Source organism: Rhinoderma darwinii, chromosome 4, assembly GCF_050947455.1.
Source record: "Rhinoderma darwinii isolate aRhiDar2 chromosome 4, aRhiDar2.hap1, whole genome shotgun sequence".
Classification (NCBI taxonomy): Eukaryota; Metazoa; Chordata; class Amphibia; order Anura; family Rhinodermatidae; genus Rhinoderma; species Rhinoderma darwinii.
The window spans coordinates 83,769,458-83,787,069 of record NC_134690.1 but is presented as its reverse complement, the minus strand read 5'-3'; the positions used below and the strand labels follow the sequence as shown (position 1 = coordinate 83,787,069).

Here is a 17,612-nt window from a genome sequence, read left to right as displayed (position 1 = left end):
GCCCCCCCCTAGCTACGCCCCTGCCCAACAAGTCTTTGCTGGTTGTAGTAGGACTGCTTTTTGATACATAGCTAGATCCGGCACCCCCATTCCTTCTGACCCAGACAGATTAAATAACGTTGTCTTAGCGATTCTGGCCAAATTAGCTCCCCATATCAAATATAAAATTGTTTTCTGCAGCTCCGCTATTGTCGATTTTGGAAAGGGCAGTGGTATGCATCTCATAGTGTACAGTATTACAGATAGAATGTTAGTTTTAACTATATTTATTTTAGCTATCCAGGAGAAGGAAATTTGTCTTGCTTAGTTTAAAGGGTAACTAAACATTGCCAAACTTCTGACATGTCATAGTGACATGTCAGAAGTTTTGATTGGTGTGGGTCCGAGCACTGAGACCCCCACCAATCGCTGAAACGAAGCAGCAGAAGTACTCGTATGAGCGCGCAGGCGCTTCGTATCTGTTCGGCTTATTCCGGAAACCCGGTGTATCCGAGTACGGGCTCAATAGAAAGTCTATGAGCCCGTACTCCACTACATCGGCTTTCCGGAAAAAGCCGACCAGAAACGAGGCGGCTCAGCACTCACCCGAGCGCTTCTGCCGCTTCATTTTAGCGATTGGTGGGGGTCTCAGTGCTCAGACCCCCACCAATCAAAACTTCTGACATGTCACTATGACATGTCAGAAGTTTGTCAAACGTTTAATTACCCTTTAAGAGCATTTAACTTAATAATTTTAGGCAGTGAAGTTGAGCTTTGAATGCCCAGATAGGTCAAACCCTTTTTTGGCCCATGAATATGGAAAACTAGACTTTATTACAGAAGATAATTCTGCGTTTGAATTAATAAGCATTAATTGACATTTAGTTACGTTTATAGTACGAGACCCTCAAGTAAGCTTGTCTGTTTGTCTGTCATGCACTTATTGAGCGTAGGGACCGTCGCCCAGTTGTACCCCGTCGCCTAGGGCGGGTCGTTGCAAGTAGGCAGGGACTGAGTGGCGGGTAGATTAGGGCTCACTAGTCTGTTTCCCTACCCCCGTCATTACATAATCACAAGCCTGAGTGATGGAAGATGGAGTCAGTCTCACAGACATAGAAGCAGGTGCAGACTGATTACCTATGGGCGTTGACACAGAAGCTGTGCCTGGCAGATCCTTTACAGTGGGTTTATATATTGTTTTTTTTAAATATTCTTGAATGATATGAAGATAATGGTTAGAGATAATATTTAAATGTCAGTAATGAAACATTAGCTCTTTCCTGTGGTTAAGACCCGAGGGAAATCTCGTGTTGAGATGATAAATCTAGAATGTTTCACGTGTTAGTAATCTATGTTTGAGATCACCTCCTCTGTTAGTCCTAATTATTTTTTCAATACCGTATATTTTGAGAAAATTGATATTTCTGTTGTGACAGGTTATAAAATGTCTGCTGACATTTGAAATTTTAACGATGGTTGGGTTTCTAATATAGCTTAGGTGTTCTAAAATCCTGACCTTGAGTCTCCTTGTGGTGCAACCCAAATATTTTAGATTACATTGAAAACATTCAATAATGTAAACTGCGTGGTCACTGTTATAGTTAATGTACGTTTTTATTGGAAAATTGGTTGCACCATTGGAATCTGAAAACTTCTTAGTGGTTTTGCTGACTGTGCATACCTTGCAGGGGTGGGACCCACACCTGAAAAAGCCTGTGTAATGTAACCAAGTTGGAATTGTTTTATGAGATGGCAGAGATGAGGGGGAAAGAATGTTCCCCAAAGTTGGTGCCCTGCGGGAAACTATGCGACAGCCGTTCTTAAGTATTGATTAAAGTTTAGCATCCTCAAAAAGTATGGGAATATAGCGGTACACCATATCTCGTATTTCGTTGAACTGATTGCTGAATTGTAGGACAAGTGTGGGTTTTGTTGCTCTCAGAGCTCCTGAGGGGTCACTATCTATCCTGCGATTATTTATGGTTAATAGGTCCTTCCTGTCTTTGGAGCTAACTATAGCTTGCGCTCTATTAAGGGTCCATTTCTTATACCCCCTATTAGATAATTTTTTACAGATTTTTTGTTGCTCCAGTATGAAACTTTGGTTGCTGGTGCAATTTCTTTTCGCCCTGGTTAGCTCACCCACAGGTATTGACGAAATGGTATGCTTGGGGTGGCTACTGGAAGCATGGAGGATGGTGTTACCAGAAATGGGTTTGTGGAAAATCTCGGTCTGAATGATTTTACCCGCAGTACCCAACAATGTCAGATCCAAATAGTTAATAGTGGTTTGGTGGAAGGTATGGGTAAATTTCAGATTGAAAGAATTAGTATTAATATATTCAAGGAATTCGGGTATGGCAGAGACATCTCCCTCCCAGATGATCAGGAGGTCATCGATGTATCTGCCATACCAGTGCACCTGATGAAAAAACGGGTTGAGAACAGAGAATAGAGCAGTTTCCTCCCACCACGCCATGACAAGATTTGCTATAGAGGGGGAAAACTTGGCGCCCATGTAGACCCCTCTATTTTGAAGGAAAAAGCAACCCTCGTATTGAAAAAAGTTATGAGTCATAAGGAATTGGAGTACATCTAACATGAAAAGCTGTAATGTCTCATCATATGGGCTATACTTTGATAAATGATGTTCTAAAGCTTGAGTGGCTGTAGAGTGGGGTATGGATGTATATAATGCCACCACGTCACAGCTCAGCCAGGTGTGATTATGGCCCCAAGTTTTGTTGTCAAGAATATGTAGGACATCTTTGGTGTCTCTAAGGTGACCGGGGGTTCTCTGTACAAGAGGCTGTAACAAAAAGTCCAGCCACTCAGATAATTTTTCAGTGAATGACCCAATGCCAGAGACAATGGGGCGCATGGGTGGGGGAATGATACCTTTGTGTGTCTTGGGTAGGGCACTCCTAATACCATGAATGTCCTTGTTTATTCTAATTGTCTGTGTCAGAGGTTCAATTGTAAGGTTAAAGATTAAGGGTGATAAAGGGCATCCTTGACGGGAACCATTTGTAATGTTGAATTCTTTTGAATTAAACCCCATGTTAAACACTCCTGCAGTAGGGCACGTATAGAGCGATATTATTGCGTTCAATATAAATCCGGAGAAACCAAACTTGACCAGTGTAGATCTGAGTAAAACCCCAGCACACTCGATCAAACACCTTATCAGCATCAAGCGATAGGATTGCACTCGGGGTTCCGGACAGACCAACCAGCTGGACCAGGTCGACCACTTTTGTGGTAGCGTCCCTGGTTTGTTTATTTGGCATGAAGTCAACCTGATCTTGCGAGATAAACATTTCTTGTTTTGTAATTTTAATACAATTCTATATATTTGTCATATTGGTCAAATGTGATATGAATAGTGCGTTTAGACCGCTACTTTACTTGCATAGACACAGGGATGCCCGGCCGACATCAGTGTTACAATCTCATATAAACATCAGTTGGCAAATGGCATTAATAAGCTTATGAATAACATAACACAGTTTGATGTATATATTATAATTTATTCAGTAAAAGGAAGTTGTAAATTATCGTGTGAATAGAAATGTTACATGTTCTGTAATAAATAGGGTGAAAAAAGCCTTCTACAATGCAGGCTACAAACATGGGGCTCCAGCCAGAAGCACCTGGTCTTTAGTACACCTACTGGGGTATGCACCCCAATGTGTTAAAGCATATCTATAAGATACATATATATACTGTATGGAAGACAAGCTACAGCCAACAGCAGGTTCACTCTCTGCTCCTATATCCAATGTAACTGCAGGGTACAAGTTAAATACACAGTAAGGGTGGATAAAAATGCTAAGGAGAGAGGGGAACAGTAAGTCTGCCTATGGCGTTACCCAGTCTGCACTATAAAGCCCCTTTAACTAAGGTGGCATGACATGGTTACCATGGTCTCCACATCTTCAGTGAGCCCATAAGAGGACAATGTTTCTGCAGTACATTCATTTGTGGTTTTGTGTCAGTATCACATTTCAGAGTGGGTGGTGGAGTCCTTCCAACGCCCTCCTCCATCATAAAGGGCGGCTCAGACTTTGCATCCATGGCCTTGGGAAGTGATTTTAACAGATGATTGAGAAGTCGTGCACCAAGGGCCTGATCCATCCAGTCACAGTTTAGAAGCAGGTTGTGGAGCTCATGCATACACTGAATATATCCTGTGCTGAATCTTTGCTGGCTGTCTACAGTTTGAGATGTTTCACCTGAGAGAAAGAAAGGATGTTGCACAGGTAAAAACAATCATATACTGCCCGATAGAGGTTGTCTCAAAATTGACTAATCAATTAAACCTGCCAGAGATGGGTTGCTAAGTGGGGTTTAGCTATTAGGACGCCCAGTGATCCCACAAATGGGCCAATGACAGTGTCTGCCAATGGGGAAATGGTTTTACATGATTGGTCAACCAACATCGTATTGCATGGGCACTCTCTAATAAAACATCCAAGTGAGCACTGGGAAGTTTGTGTAACTCACATTATTCATTAAGGGACACATTTACAAGAACGGCGCGCTGCAATCTAATCTAGGGACTTGTTTTATAGGATTTGTTTTTGGCAAGAAATTTATGGGTACAAAATGGACCAAAAATACCAATGAATGCAATTTCTCACCTGTGGTTCTGCTTTTCTGAATATTTTCCAGATGTCTCACTGTCATCTCCAGAATGTCTGCTTTCTCCAACTTTGACTGCTAAAAAAAAAAATTAAAATGTAATGCGGCTATTTGGGTTGAATTCATATTCACTGGCGAAGTGATCCATGAACGAATGTTTTAAAAAAACATTCCAGAAAACTAATGTAAATATGAAAAAGTTTTGTTTTTGGATGAGTTACAGGTATTAATAAGAATCTGTCACTGGAGTACAATTTCGTTGAATAATAAGTGAAATGTTCATTTATCTTATTACATGCCATTAAAACATTTTATAAGATGATTGCTAGAACAAAAGGAACATGCCATTCCTCTACAAGTTTACATGCTATGCCCCTTTATACATTGCCAATCCCCGAGTCTGGCATTGGGTTTCCCAACTGAAGTCAATGAAGCTGTTAAGTGCATGCTTTAGGTAAGATCCAGAATAAAATGATCTGCTGACATTTCATAGATATTTGCCAGAAGATTACTTTGGTGGAATTAGTGAGCTCAGGCCAACAGTGATTTACAGACTGAAGGAGCTGCAGCTTTCCACAGAGCGCCCAAAACCTATGGCTCGGCCCGGGGATTTTAGTTACTGAAAATCTCTGATACAACATTCAAAGCAAAGCTCCAATGATCTGAATGTCCGGAATTCGATTTTAACAGATTTCCAGTGATAAAAATCTCTTTGCTGTTATATATCACGCTACAGTATAGAAATTGGAAGAGGGGATAGGTTCAAGCTCCACAGATGGGATTTTCTGACATATATATAATGTGTGTATATAATATATATATATATATATATATATCTCACACACCAGAAGATAACTTTTTGTGTTGATTTTGAATGTAAACCATCCCCAGCGACATTTAGAGATCTGAATATGAAAAAAAGGAGCATGGTGCTTATTTTATATGACGGTGGACTTGGACTCCATTTATGACGTCAGAAGATGAACAGAGACGAACCTTGAGTTATCTAACTGCCTCAACTTGAGGTTACAGCTACTTACTCCTTTCATGACTCTATCCCCTGTACTTATAGACAGTAAGTTCATATAGACAGTAAGCACTCCTAATGTATCTAGCCTACACTGTGTTTGCAGTTGTCTATTTGTGCTTGTTAAAAACATCTAAATGTTGTATTATGGTGACATGTTACATAGCTATATAAATAAATTACAATAAAATTGGCCCCATGTATGCAAATGTAAAATGTATTATCCTTTGCTTTAATTTGGAAAGAATAAACACATAGGGGCAGATTTACGTACAAAGCGGTCTATGATTTAGACAGCATAAATTAAACCAGACAGTCTGGCTTAGGTTTTGTTTGGCACACTTTGGTGAATTTAAAGCCCAGCCCCCTACCCTGCTAAGGCGCAAACATCTGTTCTTAAAATAGTCTAAAATAAAATGCAACAAATTATGCCAAAATTTGGGGAATTTCTCAACACGTTCTAGACACAGACAAAGTAGTAAATCTGCCCCATGGTGTGCCTAAATGTATAGTGAGAGCAAACACTTTTTGTTTTATATTCTTTTTATTATTGTCAAAAACAGACAATTGTAAGCATGAGTTTATCATACCATTAATACATATCTTAAATTAAAGGGGTTGTCCACTTTGGACAATGCCTACTTTTTAGAAGGGTTCCTTGACAACAAGATGATTACAATGTGTCTCTCTGCCGTCACCCCTAGCTATCAACTGTTACTTGCAGCACCACCACAGGAGGAATTAATAATTACACAGTACCTATTCAAATCAATAATTTGTCTGTGTAATGTAGGATAGGGCAGGTCCTCTAGAACGAGAGATGCTCTTTGTAACCGCTCTCCCCTCTAGCCAAGAGTTGAGGATCCTGTACCAGAGGATCCCCTCTATTAACTCAGCATTCCCTAATAGAATATATATGAAACTAGCCCTTTAGGATTATGATCTCCCTCCCCCTTCCAAAGAGATCAGATATTTTTCAATCTTTCCTAAGCATCAGAAGCAAATGATGCAAACGCTGTCATTTGTGGAGTAGTAATAGAAAATAACTTTAGAGATTTGCCCTGGATAAACATTTAAAGAACCATCTCCTTAAAAAATAAAGAGTCCCCTATCAATTCATATATGTGTGACAGTGAAACCCTTTTAGGGCCAGTTCACACTGAGTTTTTTTAAACGTTTTTTAACCCGGAAACAGCGTCGGAAAATGCGCAAAAAAACGGCCGAAAATGCCTCCCATTGATTTCAATGGGAGGCGGAGGCATTTTTTTCCCGCCAGCGGAAAAACCGGCTTGTGGGAAAAGGAAGGGACATGCCCTATCTTCAGGCGTTTACGCTTCTCACCTCCCATTGACTTCAATGGGAGGCAGAAGAACCGTATTTCGCGGGCAAAAAACGGCAGATATTCCTCCTGCAAAAAACTCTGTGTGAACACAGCCTTAGATGGATTTAAAGGGATAACAATTCCTCTTAAAGGGTTTCACACGTGATTCTAAAAATGGCACTTATTTTTTAAAATGTCCATGCGGTCTGTGCGTCAGCCAAACATTGAAGCTGGCCGAGATCAGACTAACTAAATATAAGTCCTGTATTAGAACATAACCAGAAAAAAATTGGAAAAATTAAAGAAGTGGAGGAAGATCAGTTTGGAGAAACCTCTGTTGCATCAGGGGGTGAACGGGTCTCACAGCCATATTACAGACACTAAAATACTGCCGTAATATGGCCATCATTCATGTTGAGTAATATAGGTATACTCCATGCATAGGAAGGTGGAATAAAATACCTACCATGTACCTTTATGCCCACACTTGACAAAGAGGGCGTCACCCTCTAAACGTCGCATGGATCGATGCTGTGATGGCATGTGAAGGGAGGTAGACACTCGGTGTGGCTAGGAAGCATTTGTTACTTATTGTAATGTAAGAATATCCTAATGAAGGAAATGACGTTCGTAAGAAAAGAAAACAGATGTCTGTTAAAGTTTATGTTTGTGGTTCCTGGGTTTAAACTTCAATCTTACTAAATCTTTTAACAAGCTGACAGATGAGGACAACTCACAAACGTATATTTCCAAGTGATTATTTTTGTTGGGAGAAATGTCCTTCAGCCTATACACGACCAGGGTATTTGGCCTCAATGACCAGACATTTTTAGGCTTCGTTCACACGTTCTATTTCTGACAGATCCATGATGGATCAATTTTTAATGGATTGAGACAGAAGCCTGACAGATCCCACTGACTTTAATGGTCCAGTTCAGGACATTCAGGTCTGAGCTAGGACTTCAGACTGGAGGGGGGGGGGGGGGGGAGGGTAACTGCTGTCACGACAAGCCACCTGCTTGGTCATCCAGGTATAACTCTGATGGGCCATCTAAAGTTTGTGTACCAGAATTATGACCATGACTGCCAGCTGTAGGAACATGTTGAACGGTTATTAGGCAAGTTTTACACAAAGCGTTTTGACGCGTTTTCCGTGGTGGTTGTTTTTTTTTCACGATTGTATGGGGGGGGGGGGCAAAAACATGTTAGCTAAAAGTCTATAGTGGAATATGGAAAAGTCTACATACACAGTGTTTTGGTTTGTGGTATTTTTTAAGTTAGTGGCAGTTTTATCGAAACGCACTACACTTTATGTATGACATTTTTCTGTCATTTTCCTTTATAGGCTTCTCCATAGAACTTAATACAAATAATACAAAATGGAAAAATGCCACCAAAAGCGCATATACACAACGCCATGGTGTTTTTTACATGCATTTTAATCCCAGCAAAAAGTGTGTGTGTGAAGGAGGCCTTAGGCTGGGTTCACACGACCTATTTTCAGACGTAAACGAGGCGTATTATGCCTCGTTTTACGTCTGAAAATAGGGCTACAATACGTCGGCAAACATCTGCCCATTCATTTGAATGGGTTTGCCGACGTACTGTGCAGACGACCTGTCATTTACGCGTCGTCGTTTGACAGCTGTCAAACGACGACGCGTAAAAATACAGCCTTGTCAAAAGAAGTGCAGGACACTTCTTTCAGACGTAATTTGAGCCGTTCTTCATTGAACTCAATGAAGCACGGCTCAAAATTTACGGCTGTCAGACAAGCCTCGCAAAATGCGAGGAGGAGGAATTAGGGTATGTTCACACGATGAGAGGCATTTACGTGTGAAAAGACAGACTGTTAACAGCTGCCTCGTTTCACACGTAAATGCTCCTCCTCGCATTTTGCGAGCCGTCTGAGACGCTCGTAAATCTTGAGCTGTGCTTCATTGAGTTCAATGAAGAACAGCTCAAATTACGTGGCAAAGAAGTTTCCTGCACTTCTTTGCCGAGGCAGTCCATTTACGCATCGTCGTTTGAGGCTGGGTTCACACGACCTATTTTCAGACGTAAACGAGGCGTATTATGCCTCGTTTTACGTCTGAAAATAGGGCTGCAATACGTCGGCAAACATCTGCCCATTCATTTGAATGGGTTTGCCGACGTACTGTGCAGACAACCTGTAATTTACGCGTCGTCGTTTGACAGCTGTCAAACGACGACGCGTAAATGGACTGCCTCGGCAAAGAAGTGCAGGGCACTTCTTTGCCACGTAATTTGAGCTGTTCTTCATTGAACTCAATGAAGCACAGCTCAAGATTTACGAGCGTCTCAGACGCCTCGTAAATTACGAGGAGCATTTACGTGTGAAACGAGGCAGCTGTAAACAGTCTGTCTTTTCACACGTAAATGCCTCTCATCGTGTGAACATACCCTGACAGCTGTCAAACGACGACGCGTAAATTACAGGTCGTCTGCACAATACGTCGGCAAACCCATTCAAATGAATGGGCAGATGTTTGCCGACGTATTGTAGCCCTATTTTCAGGCGTAAAACGAGGCATAATACGCCTCGTTTACGCCTGAAAATAGGTAGTGTGAACCCAGCCTTACGGCTGAAACGAGGCAGCTGTTTTCTCCTGAAAACAGTCTGTCATTTCAGCCGTAAAAGCCTCTCATCGTGTGCACATACCCTTAAAGGGGTTAATATACATACCGAGCAAGTTACTTACATCAAGATGAAATGCCCTGATCACAGTTTCTTTCAGTTGCTCCAGGCAAGAATTAATTCGTTCTCTTCTCTTGCGTTCAATAAGTGGCTTTCTGAGCTAAATACAGGGAAAACTTGGGATAATTAATACCTGTATCATTAATGTAAATTAACTAAAACTTAATAGCTTATCTCTTGCGGGTACAGATGCCAGACCCATGACGAGCAGCTGACATGCCATTAAATACTCTGGTCATGCCACCACAATGATTCCTGTTCATACCTGAAATTACACTAAATTCTGCTTAGTAATTACCACACATGTCATACTATATCTACACTAGAGTCACACAGAGCCTGCACAACAGCCACCTTGCAGACATATCCCCATTCTAGTTTCCATACAATTCTGCAAATACTGTAGTCACAGCCTTAGTTTTGCTCATGCGATAGAACCAGCCGCAGCAGTGCCCATATACAGCTGTGGTTAATTCTGCCCATATACAGCGGTGGTTAATTCTGCCCATATACAGCTGTGGTTAATTCTGCCCATATACAGCTGTGGTTAATTCTGCCCATATACAGCTGTGTTTAACTCTGCCCATATACAGCTGTGATTAACTCTGCCCATATACAGCTGTGGTTAACTCTGCCCATATACAGCTGTGGTTAACTCTGCCCATATACAGCTGTGGTTAACTCTGCCCATATACAGCTGTGGTTAACTCTGCCCATATACAGCTGTGGTTAACTCTGCCCATATACAGCTGTGGTTAATTCTGCCCATATACAGCTGTGGTTAATTCTGCCCATATACAGCTGTGGTTAATTCTGCCCATATACAGCTGTGGTTAATTCTGCCCATATACAGCTTTGGTTAATTCTGCCCATATACAGCTGTGGTTAATTCTTAACTTGACACTGATAACTTGCTGCAGCTTATTGATAGCTTATTGTTTAGCACAACAAAATCCATGGAAAAACCATGGAAAAAGTCAAGTTAAAGTTTCTTGCCACAGTGTATTTAACAGCTTACGTGTCAAGTTAAAGATTGCTACATCTGTAATATATAGTCATAGCAGCAGCAGTGCCTACATCATTTAAAGTCCAAGCCACAGCAGTACCCATATAAAATGAGGTGCCAACCACGAGTGCAATACTGACACACTCGCATGTCGCTCCCATCACTGACAGCCAGAAAGTGACATGCGGGCACTGGCAGCCTTTCATAAACTGCTCCTACGTTACGTCCTTTCTCTGCAAAGAGAACTTTGAAGTATGGCAGAAGCAATTTCTGTTAGGACATCTTTGTGGGTTTACAGGACACTGAATAGGATGTTTTTCTAAGCCTGCCTAGTTATGTATCAAAATGGGGACAGTCGATAGATTACTGTATAACTAGGCAGGTTTGTCTTGGAAGTAGAGTGACAACCCTTGTGGGAGCTGTAATGTCAGTTATATTGGTTGTCACCAAGCTTTCCTAGAAATATATATATAAGGCTCTGATCACGCTAGCATTTCCCTTTCCGGTATTTTGACAGCAAGAATTGTGTAGTGTTCAGTGCATTTCTTGCTGTCGAAAATATCAGAACCTTGACGGAAACCTTATGCACACCATTATAAACCAATAGGATCCATTCCATAATGGATCCGTCATAGCTTTCATGGAAAACATGAATGAAAGCCATGAGACTTGTGTGAACAGAGTATTAGAATGACTAATTATATTATTATATTTTTTATGGTGCTGAGAGTTTTTAGCGCTGTACAGAGATTTTATTACATATCACGTTTGGTCCCTATCCCAATGGAGCTTTAATTTCCCTATCATAACTATGTAAGCATGCGCAGGCTCCACAAGAAATCAATACTCTTCCCAACCTGGCAGGAAATGATTGGCAAGAGGAAACCCACACAATCTGCACTTACACTTTATACACATGGTTCAGAACTAGTCCTATACCCATATGGCAGTACTATCTGCTGTACCTTTAGTTAATAAATATACATATTAAAAGTATATACAGCTATAGTACTCCTGATATTGTGGCAGCGTAAGTAATACTTTGGCAAGGATTGCCAGTCTTCATATTCAACCTATACCTGTCAAGACATGCCACCAACTAAGACAGCTGATTTCTGTAGTCTTTTTTTATTGTGATATAAATGAATACAACATAAAGCCACGTGGTATTCATATATGAGGCTTTTATACCCTACATGCTGTGATTCTGAAACAGCCAGACTCAACATGCTGCTTCTTGCTGTGTGTGAATCTTTCCAATTGGCAACTAGACACAGCAAGGCAGCAAAGTTGAAATGAGTCCAGCTGCATAAGTGTGTGTGAACTGTGCCATACTGTGGATCTACAATATGTGTGGATCTGATAGCAGATGTCCCATGCCAATATGTGCAAGGGGTAAGTACCATATGAGAGGTGAAAGACAGAAGGTCTGCAGTGTGCCAGGAAAGGTGTCAAATGTGATACTGATCTGGTCTTACCTTTCTTTCTTGTTTAGAATGGGATAGTTTTAGGGGATCCTTGGCTGCCGCAGACATTGCCACCTGCTAGTGCTGTCCAGCTTCCTAGTGTGATCCCTGGCTGAGATTGGCTCAACACTTCTTGTACTGTATCTCACTGCTGTGGTATTTGTGCCTCTCTAACCTCCCACTCCCTGTGTCTATGCCTTTTTCTATGTCTCTACAACAGTTTCCCGCTCTCGCATTATATACAGGCCTCTATTAGCATGTGAATAGCTCGCTCTTTTCCCTCTCTATTCAAGAATCCTTGGACCAGATGTCCGAATCAGGGTCCTTTGTGAAGATAACACCCCCCCCCCCCCTGAAGCCCCCATGTCACGATGTAACCTTGTCAAAAGAATGCAACTTGTAGATAAACATCATAGGTAGTCATGGTATGGGAGAAGTTATGGAAAATATAGATGCATATGTGCAAAATGAAGTTTGTATTGTCAGAATGATAGTATAAGACTATATGGTATAGTATAAGATATTGAAAACAGTATATAATCCCACTACATTTATAGCTTCCTGCTTGAAAATATTTATTACAGCCGTACTCCACTACAATAACGGCACACACAGTTTAGTTACTATTATTACATACTCTTGCGAATGTGACTTCTTTCATCACTTTTGGTACATTCTGTAGGTTGTGATAGTTCAGGTCGCCTAGCAACCGCTTGACTTCCTGTCTGGTTGACCACCATTTGATTACATGTAGTAAAGTGGTAACACTGCAGCTCTATTATACACAGGCTTGGTTTACATCCTTCCCTTCAGGCATAAAGAAATGTGAGACAAGGTCATGAACAAAACCAAGCAGTCAAGTTCAGAAATAAGAACGATTTAAAGGGAATGTGTCATCAGAAAATGACCTGTGGTTTAAAACAAGTTTTTATGTTAAACATGTTTTTTAAGAATTTTTGGTGATTTTTCTTAAATTTTCTATGTCATTACCTATATTAAACAATAATCCTAAAATCTTGCAGCTTCCTCTATGGCCACTGAGCCTCATAATAGACTGTTACTTAATGTACCATAGAGATCACTTCTGAGCAGATATGATCATCTCAGGCAGGATTACAATTGAAGGTAACAGTTATATATAGATAACACAGGACCCACCAATGACAAGAGATGATGGACACAGTCCGTCCCGTCCCCCCCGCAAAATGACCTCTATACAGGTCACGGAACATGCTCAGAAAACTTTCCCATAGTAGTCAATAGGTCCCCTCCTGTTCACAGGTTCTTATGGTCCATGTGGCTGCTGTAAAGCATACCTCTAAATGCAGTTAAAGAGGCTCTGTCACCAGATTTTGCAACCCCTATCTGCTATTGCAGCAGATCGGCGCTGCAATGTAGATTACAGTAACGTTTTTATTTTGAAAAAACGAGCATTTTTGGCCAAGTTATGACCATTTTTGTATTTATGCAAATGAGGCTTGCAAAAGTCCAACTGGGCGTGTATTATGTGCGTACATCGGGGCGTTTTTACTACTTTTACTAGCTGGGCGTTCTGACGAGAAGTATCATCCACTTCTCTTCGGAGCGCCCAGCTTCTGGCAGTGCAGACACACAGCGTGTTCTCGAGAGATCACGCTGTGACGTCACTCACAGGTCCTGCATCGTGTCGGACGAGCGAGGACACATCGGCACCAGAGGCTACAGTTGATTCTGCAGCAGCATCAGCGTTTGCAGGTAAGTCGATGTAGCTACTTACCTGCAAACGCTGATGCTGCTGCAGAATCAACTGTAGCCTCTGGTGCCGATGTGGCCGACACGATGCAGGACCTGGGGCAGGAAGTGAGTGACGACACAGCGTGATCTCTCGAGAACACGGCTGTGTCTGCACTGCCAGAAGCTGGGCGTTGTGAAGAGAAGTGGATGATACTTCTCGTCAGAACGCCCAGCTAGTAAAAGAAGTAAAAACGCCCCGATGTACACACATAATACACGCCCAGTTGGACTTTTAATTTAAACACGCCCACTTGGACTTTTGCAAGCCTCATTTGCATAAATACAAAAATGGTCATAACTTGGCCAAAAATGCTCGTTTTAAAAAAATAAAAACGTTACTGTTATCTACATTGGAGCGCCTATATGCTGCAATAGCAGATAGGGGTTGCAAAATCTGGTGACAGAGCCTCTTTAACAGCAGCTCAGGCAATATGGCCGTCCCCATAATCATGTACAGGAAATAGAATAAAAAATCTACAACCAGAAAATAAAAATATATTAGAAAAAAAGATTATGTTTCACTATCTGGTTTTAATTAGTAAAAAAAAAATATAGGTGATACTTTCCCTTTAGGCTCTGTGCTATTTCTGTACTAAGTGCAGGATGGGGGTACATTGTGCCGGTAGCAGAGAAGCTTTAAAGAAACAAAAAAAAACTTTACTCTTATCTCCATTGCAGCGCCGATCTGCTGCAATAGGAGATAGGGGTTGCAAAATCTGGTGACAGAGCCTCTTTAAGCTGGACTGATCATACCAACGTGATTGGGCGTTTTAGAAAAGATGGAAGATGACAAAACAACAAACTGAACTTTATAATCTTGTCCTATAATACAGAAAGTTTTTACAGATTGGTTAACAGCGGCTCATAGAAGAGGCAGTCCCTCCATATAAATATTGAATGTTGGCAGTGTGTGTAGTATGGAAAATAGGGAATTATTAAAACTGGGGTGTGCAGCGTATGATCTATTGCAGCCTGCGAGGGAAGAGCTAGAAAATGCCAGGCTTTCGTTTTTACAACAAAGACATCGAATTTTACACAATTTACAGGATCCATTGGAAGTTTTATAATAACTGGAGACCCAGTTTAAGAATATTATTTGTAATATCAAATAATATCAATGACGTTTATGTTACACCTCTCACTTACTATTGACATTAATGTATTCAGTACCATGGACAGGGATGACTGCAGCTTTTATACCTGAAAAGGGACCTGAGAGTTATGCAGCAGGCAGACTTTTTATAATGAATGATCACTTACAATATTCATTCTAAAACTAAACATAATTCTGAAGATAATTTTGTATAATTTGTCGTTCTTATTATTGGACAAGTATACAGTAGTATGACGTGCGTCTGTCACCTTAAAAACAAGCAGAACAGATTGTATTGTATTTTTGTTTTATATACCCTGTTATATTTGCTGACCTATGCAAATCAGACCCGGGCACTGATTCCTGCCTTAAGGGGGTTTTACACTGGGCAATTATCTTGCAAACAAACGTTCATAGAGGCAGCGATCAGCGGATGAACGAGCCAACGCTCATTCACCTGCTGATCGTATTGTTTTAAAATCATAAAATATTATGGTTGTCGGAAGCACATCTCCCTGTGTAAACAGAAAGACGCGCTGACAACATGATAAGAATGAATGGGGATGAGCGATCGAAGTAACGACCACTCGTCCCCATCCATAGCTCCTTGTGACAGGAGCAAGCGAGAGCCGATTAAGGAACTGTCTCGTTGATCGGTGCTCACTGCACTGGCCAAAATCGGCCGTTGTATTAGGGCCTTTAGATTCCAGTGATGGTATTAGCATCCATTGATACTGTGATGAGTGGAATATACAATATATGGACAAAAGTATTGGGACACACCTCCTAATCATTGAATTCAGGTGTTTCATTCAGTCCCATTGCCACAGGTGTATAAAATCCAGCACCTAGTCATGCAGTCGCCTTTACAAACATTTGTGAAAGAATGGGTAAATCTAAAAAGCTCACAGAATTTGAGCGTGGCATTGCAATAGGATGCCACCTTTGTAACAAGTCAGTTCGTGAAATTTTTTCCATTCTAAATATTGCAAGACCAAGTCTGACTGGTATTATTGCAAATTTGAAGCGTTTAGGAACCCCAGCAACTCAGCCACGAAGTGGCAGACCAAGTAAAGTTATGGAGTGGGATCGCGGATTCCAGAGGCGCATAGTGTATAAAAGTCGATCACGCTCTGCTGACTCAATAACTGCAGAGTTCCAATACTCCTCTGGCATTAACATCAGAACAAAAACTGTGCGCCGGGAGCTTCATGACATGGGTTTACATGGCCGAGCAGCTGCATGCAAGTCTTACATCACCAAGAACAATGCCAAGCGTCAGATGGAGTGGTGTAAAGTACGTGGACACTGGACTCTGGAGCAGTGAATAAGTGTTCTGTGGAGTGATGAATCACGCTTATCTATCTGGCAGTCTGATGGCCAAGTCTGGGTTTGGCGCATGCCAGGAGAACTTTACCTGCCTGACTGCATTGTGCCAACTGCAAAGTTTGGTGGAGGGGGGATAATGCTATGGGGTTATTTTTCAGGGGTTAGCTTAGGTCCACTAGTTACAGTGAAGGGAAATCATAATGCTTCAGCATACCAAGACATTTTAGACAATTGTATGCTTCCAACTTTGTGGAACCAGTGTAGGGAAAGCCCTTTTCTGTTCCATTATGACTATGCCCCAGTGCACAAAGCAAGGTCCAAAAAGGAATGGTTGGGTGAGTTTGGTGTGGAAGAACTTTGAGCCCTGACCTCAACCCCATCCAACATCTTTGGAATGAGTGAGAATGGAGATTACAGGCCAGGCCTTCTTCAACATCAATGTCTGACTTCACAAATGCTCTTCTGGGTGACTGGGCAAAAATTCCCCCACACACACTCCAAAATCTTGTAGAAAGCCTTCCCAGAAGAGTCAAAGCTGTTTTAGCTGCAAAGGGGGAGACCAACACCATATTAATCCCTATGGATTTAGAATGGGATGTCATAAAAGCTTCTCTAGGTGTTTTTTGTAGGTGCCTCTAAACTTTTGTCCATATACAAGTAGTAGATCACATCTTATCAGTGTTTTATTCAGCTATATTGAGTTACACATGAGTTAGGCATAGCTGGATGAAACCCACCATGCTATCATTAAAGCTCCAACAGGGCTCGTCACCTAGATCTCTTAGACTCCTAAATATCAAGTCTGCCTACTTATATTGGGAATTAATATACTGTATAACTAAAGAGATTTGTCTCTAAGGCCCCTCTCACATTGCGTTTTCCCTGTACATTTGACGTTTAACACGAAGGAAGTTTTTTTTTTTACCCAGACAACATATGTACATACACAAAGAGGGAAAAGTATTATACCACTCAGAACTTTTGTCTGGGTAAAAATCCTTCTTTCATATTAAACACGTTCCCATTACCTACACACCTTCTATACTGTTACAGTGTATATGCTGTTTTTTACATAGTGTCATTCCATGCCCCCGCCTCGTGCTTCTTATGAAGTCTATACTACTAGAGCCATACAGACTCTATAATCTGAGTCTGTCTGTCTGTCTTTCTGGTCGTTTTTTCTCAAACTTGGATCAAAGAAAAAAAATTAAAATAATTTTTTGTTTATCGTAGACTTCATATGTAGGTGTGAGAT

The 17,612-nt window shown here is 41.2% G+C and overlaps 1 protein-coding gene across 2 annotated transcripts; it reads right to left on the bottom strand.

The window, feature by feature from the left end:
* Window positions 1-3,519: 3,519 nt before the first annotated feature.
* Window positions 3,520-12,354, bottom strand: LOC142760760 (transcription cofactor HES-6-like). Of its 2 annotated transcripts, none has more exons than XM_075863938.1 (4): window positions 12,175-12,354; window positions 9,695-9,790; window positions 4,623-4,701; window positions 3,520-4,214 (listed from the first exon to the last, which is right to left on the bottom strand). In XM_075863938.1, exons 1-4 carry the CDS (start codon window positions 12,229-12,231, stop codon window positions 3,898-3,900), a joined length of 549 nt encoding a protein of 182 aa, XP_075720053.1. In that variant the 5' UTR covers window positions 12,232-12,354; the 3' UTR covers window positions 3,520-3,897. The 2 variants fall into 2 exon arrangements, with proteins under 2 accessions (XP_075720053.1, XP_075720054.1); XM_075863939.1 differs by having other exon boundaries at window positions 4,623-4,698.
* Window positions 12,355-17,612: the final 5,258 nt, after the last annotated feature.

Coding starts and splice junctions, on each gene's coding strand:
- LOC142760760 (XM_075863938.1), bottom strand. CDS start 12,231: ATGTCTGCGGCAGCCAAGGATCCCCTAAAACTATCCCATTCTAAACAA. Junction 9,791..12,174: donor ATTCTAAACAAGAAAGAAAG/GTAAGACCAGAT, acceptor CCCTGTATTTAG/CTCAGAAAGCCACTTATTGA. Junction 4,702..9,694: donor TCAGGGCATTTCATCTTGAT/GTAAGTAACTTG, acceptor TTTTTTTTTTAG/CAGTCAAAGTTGGAGAAAGC.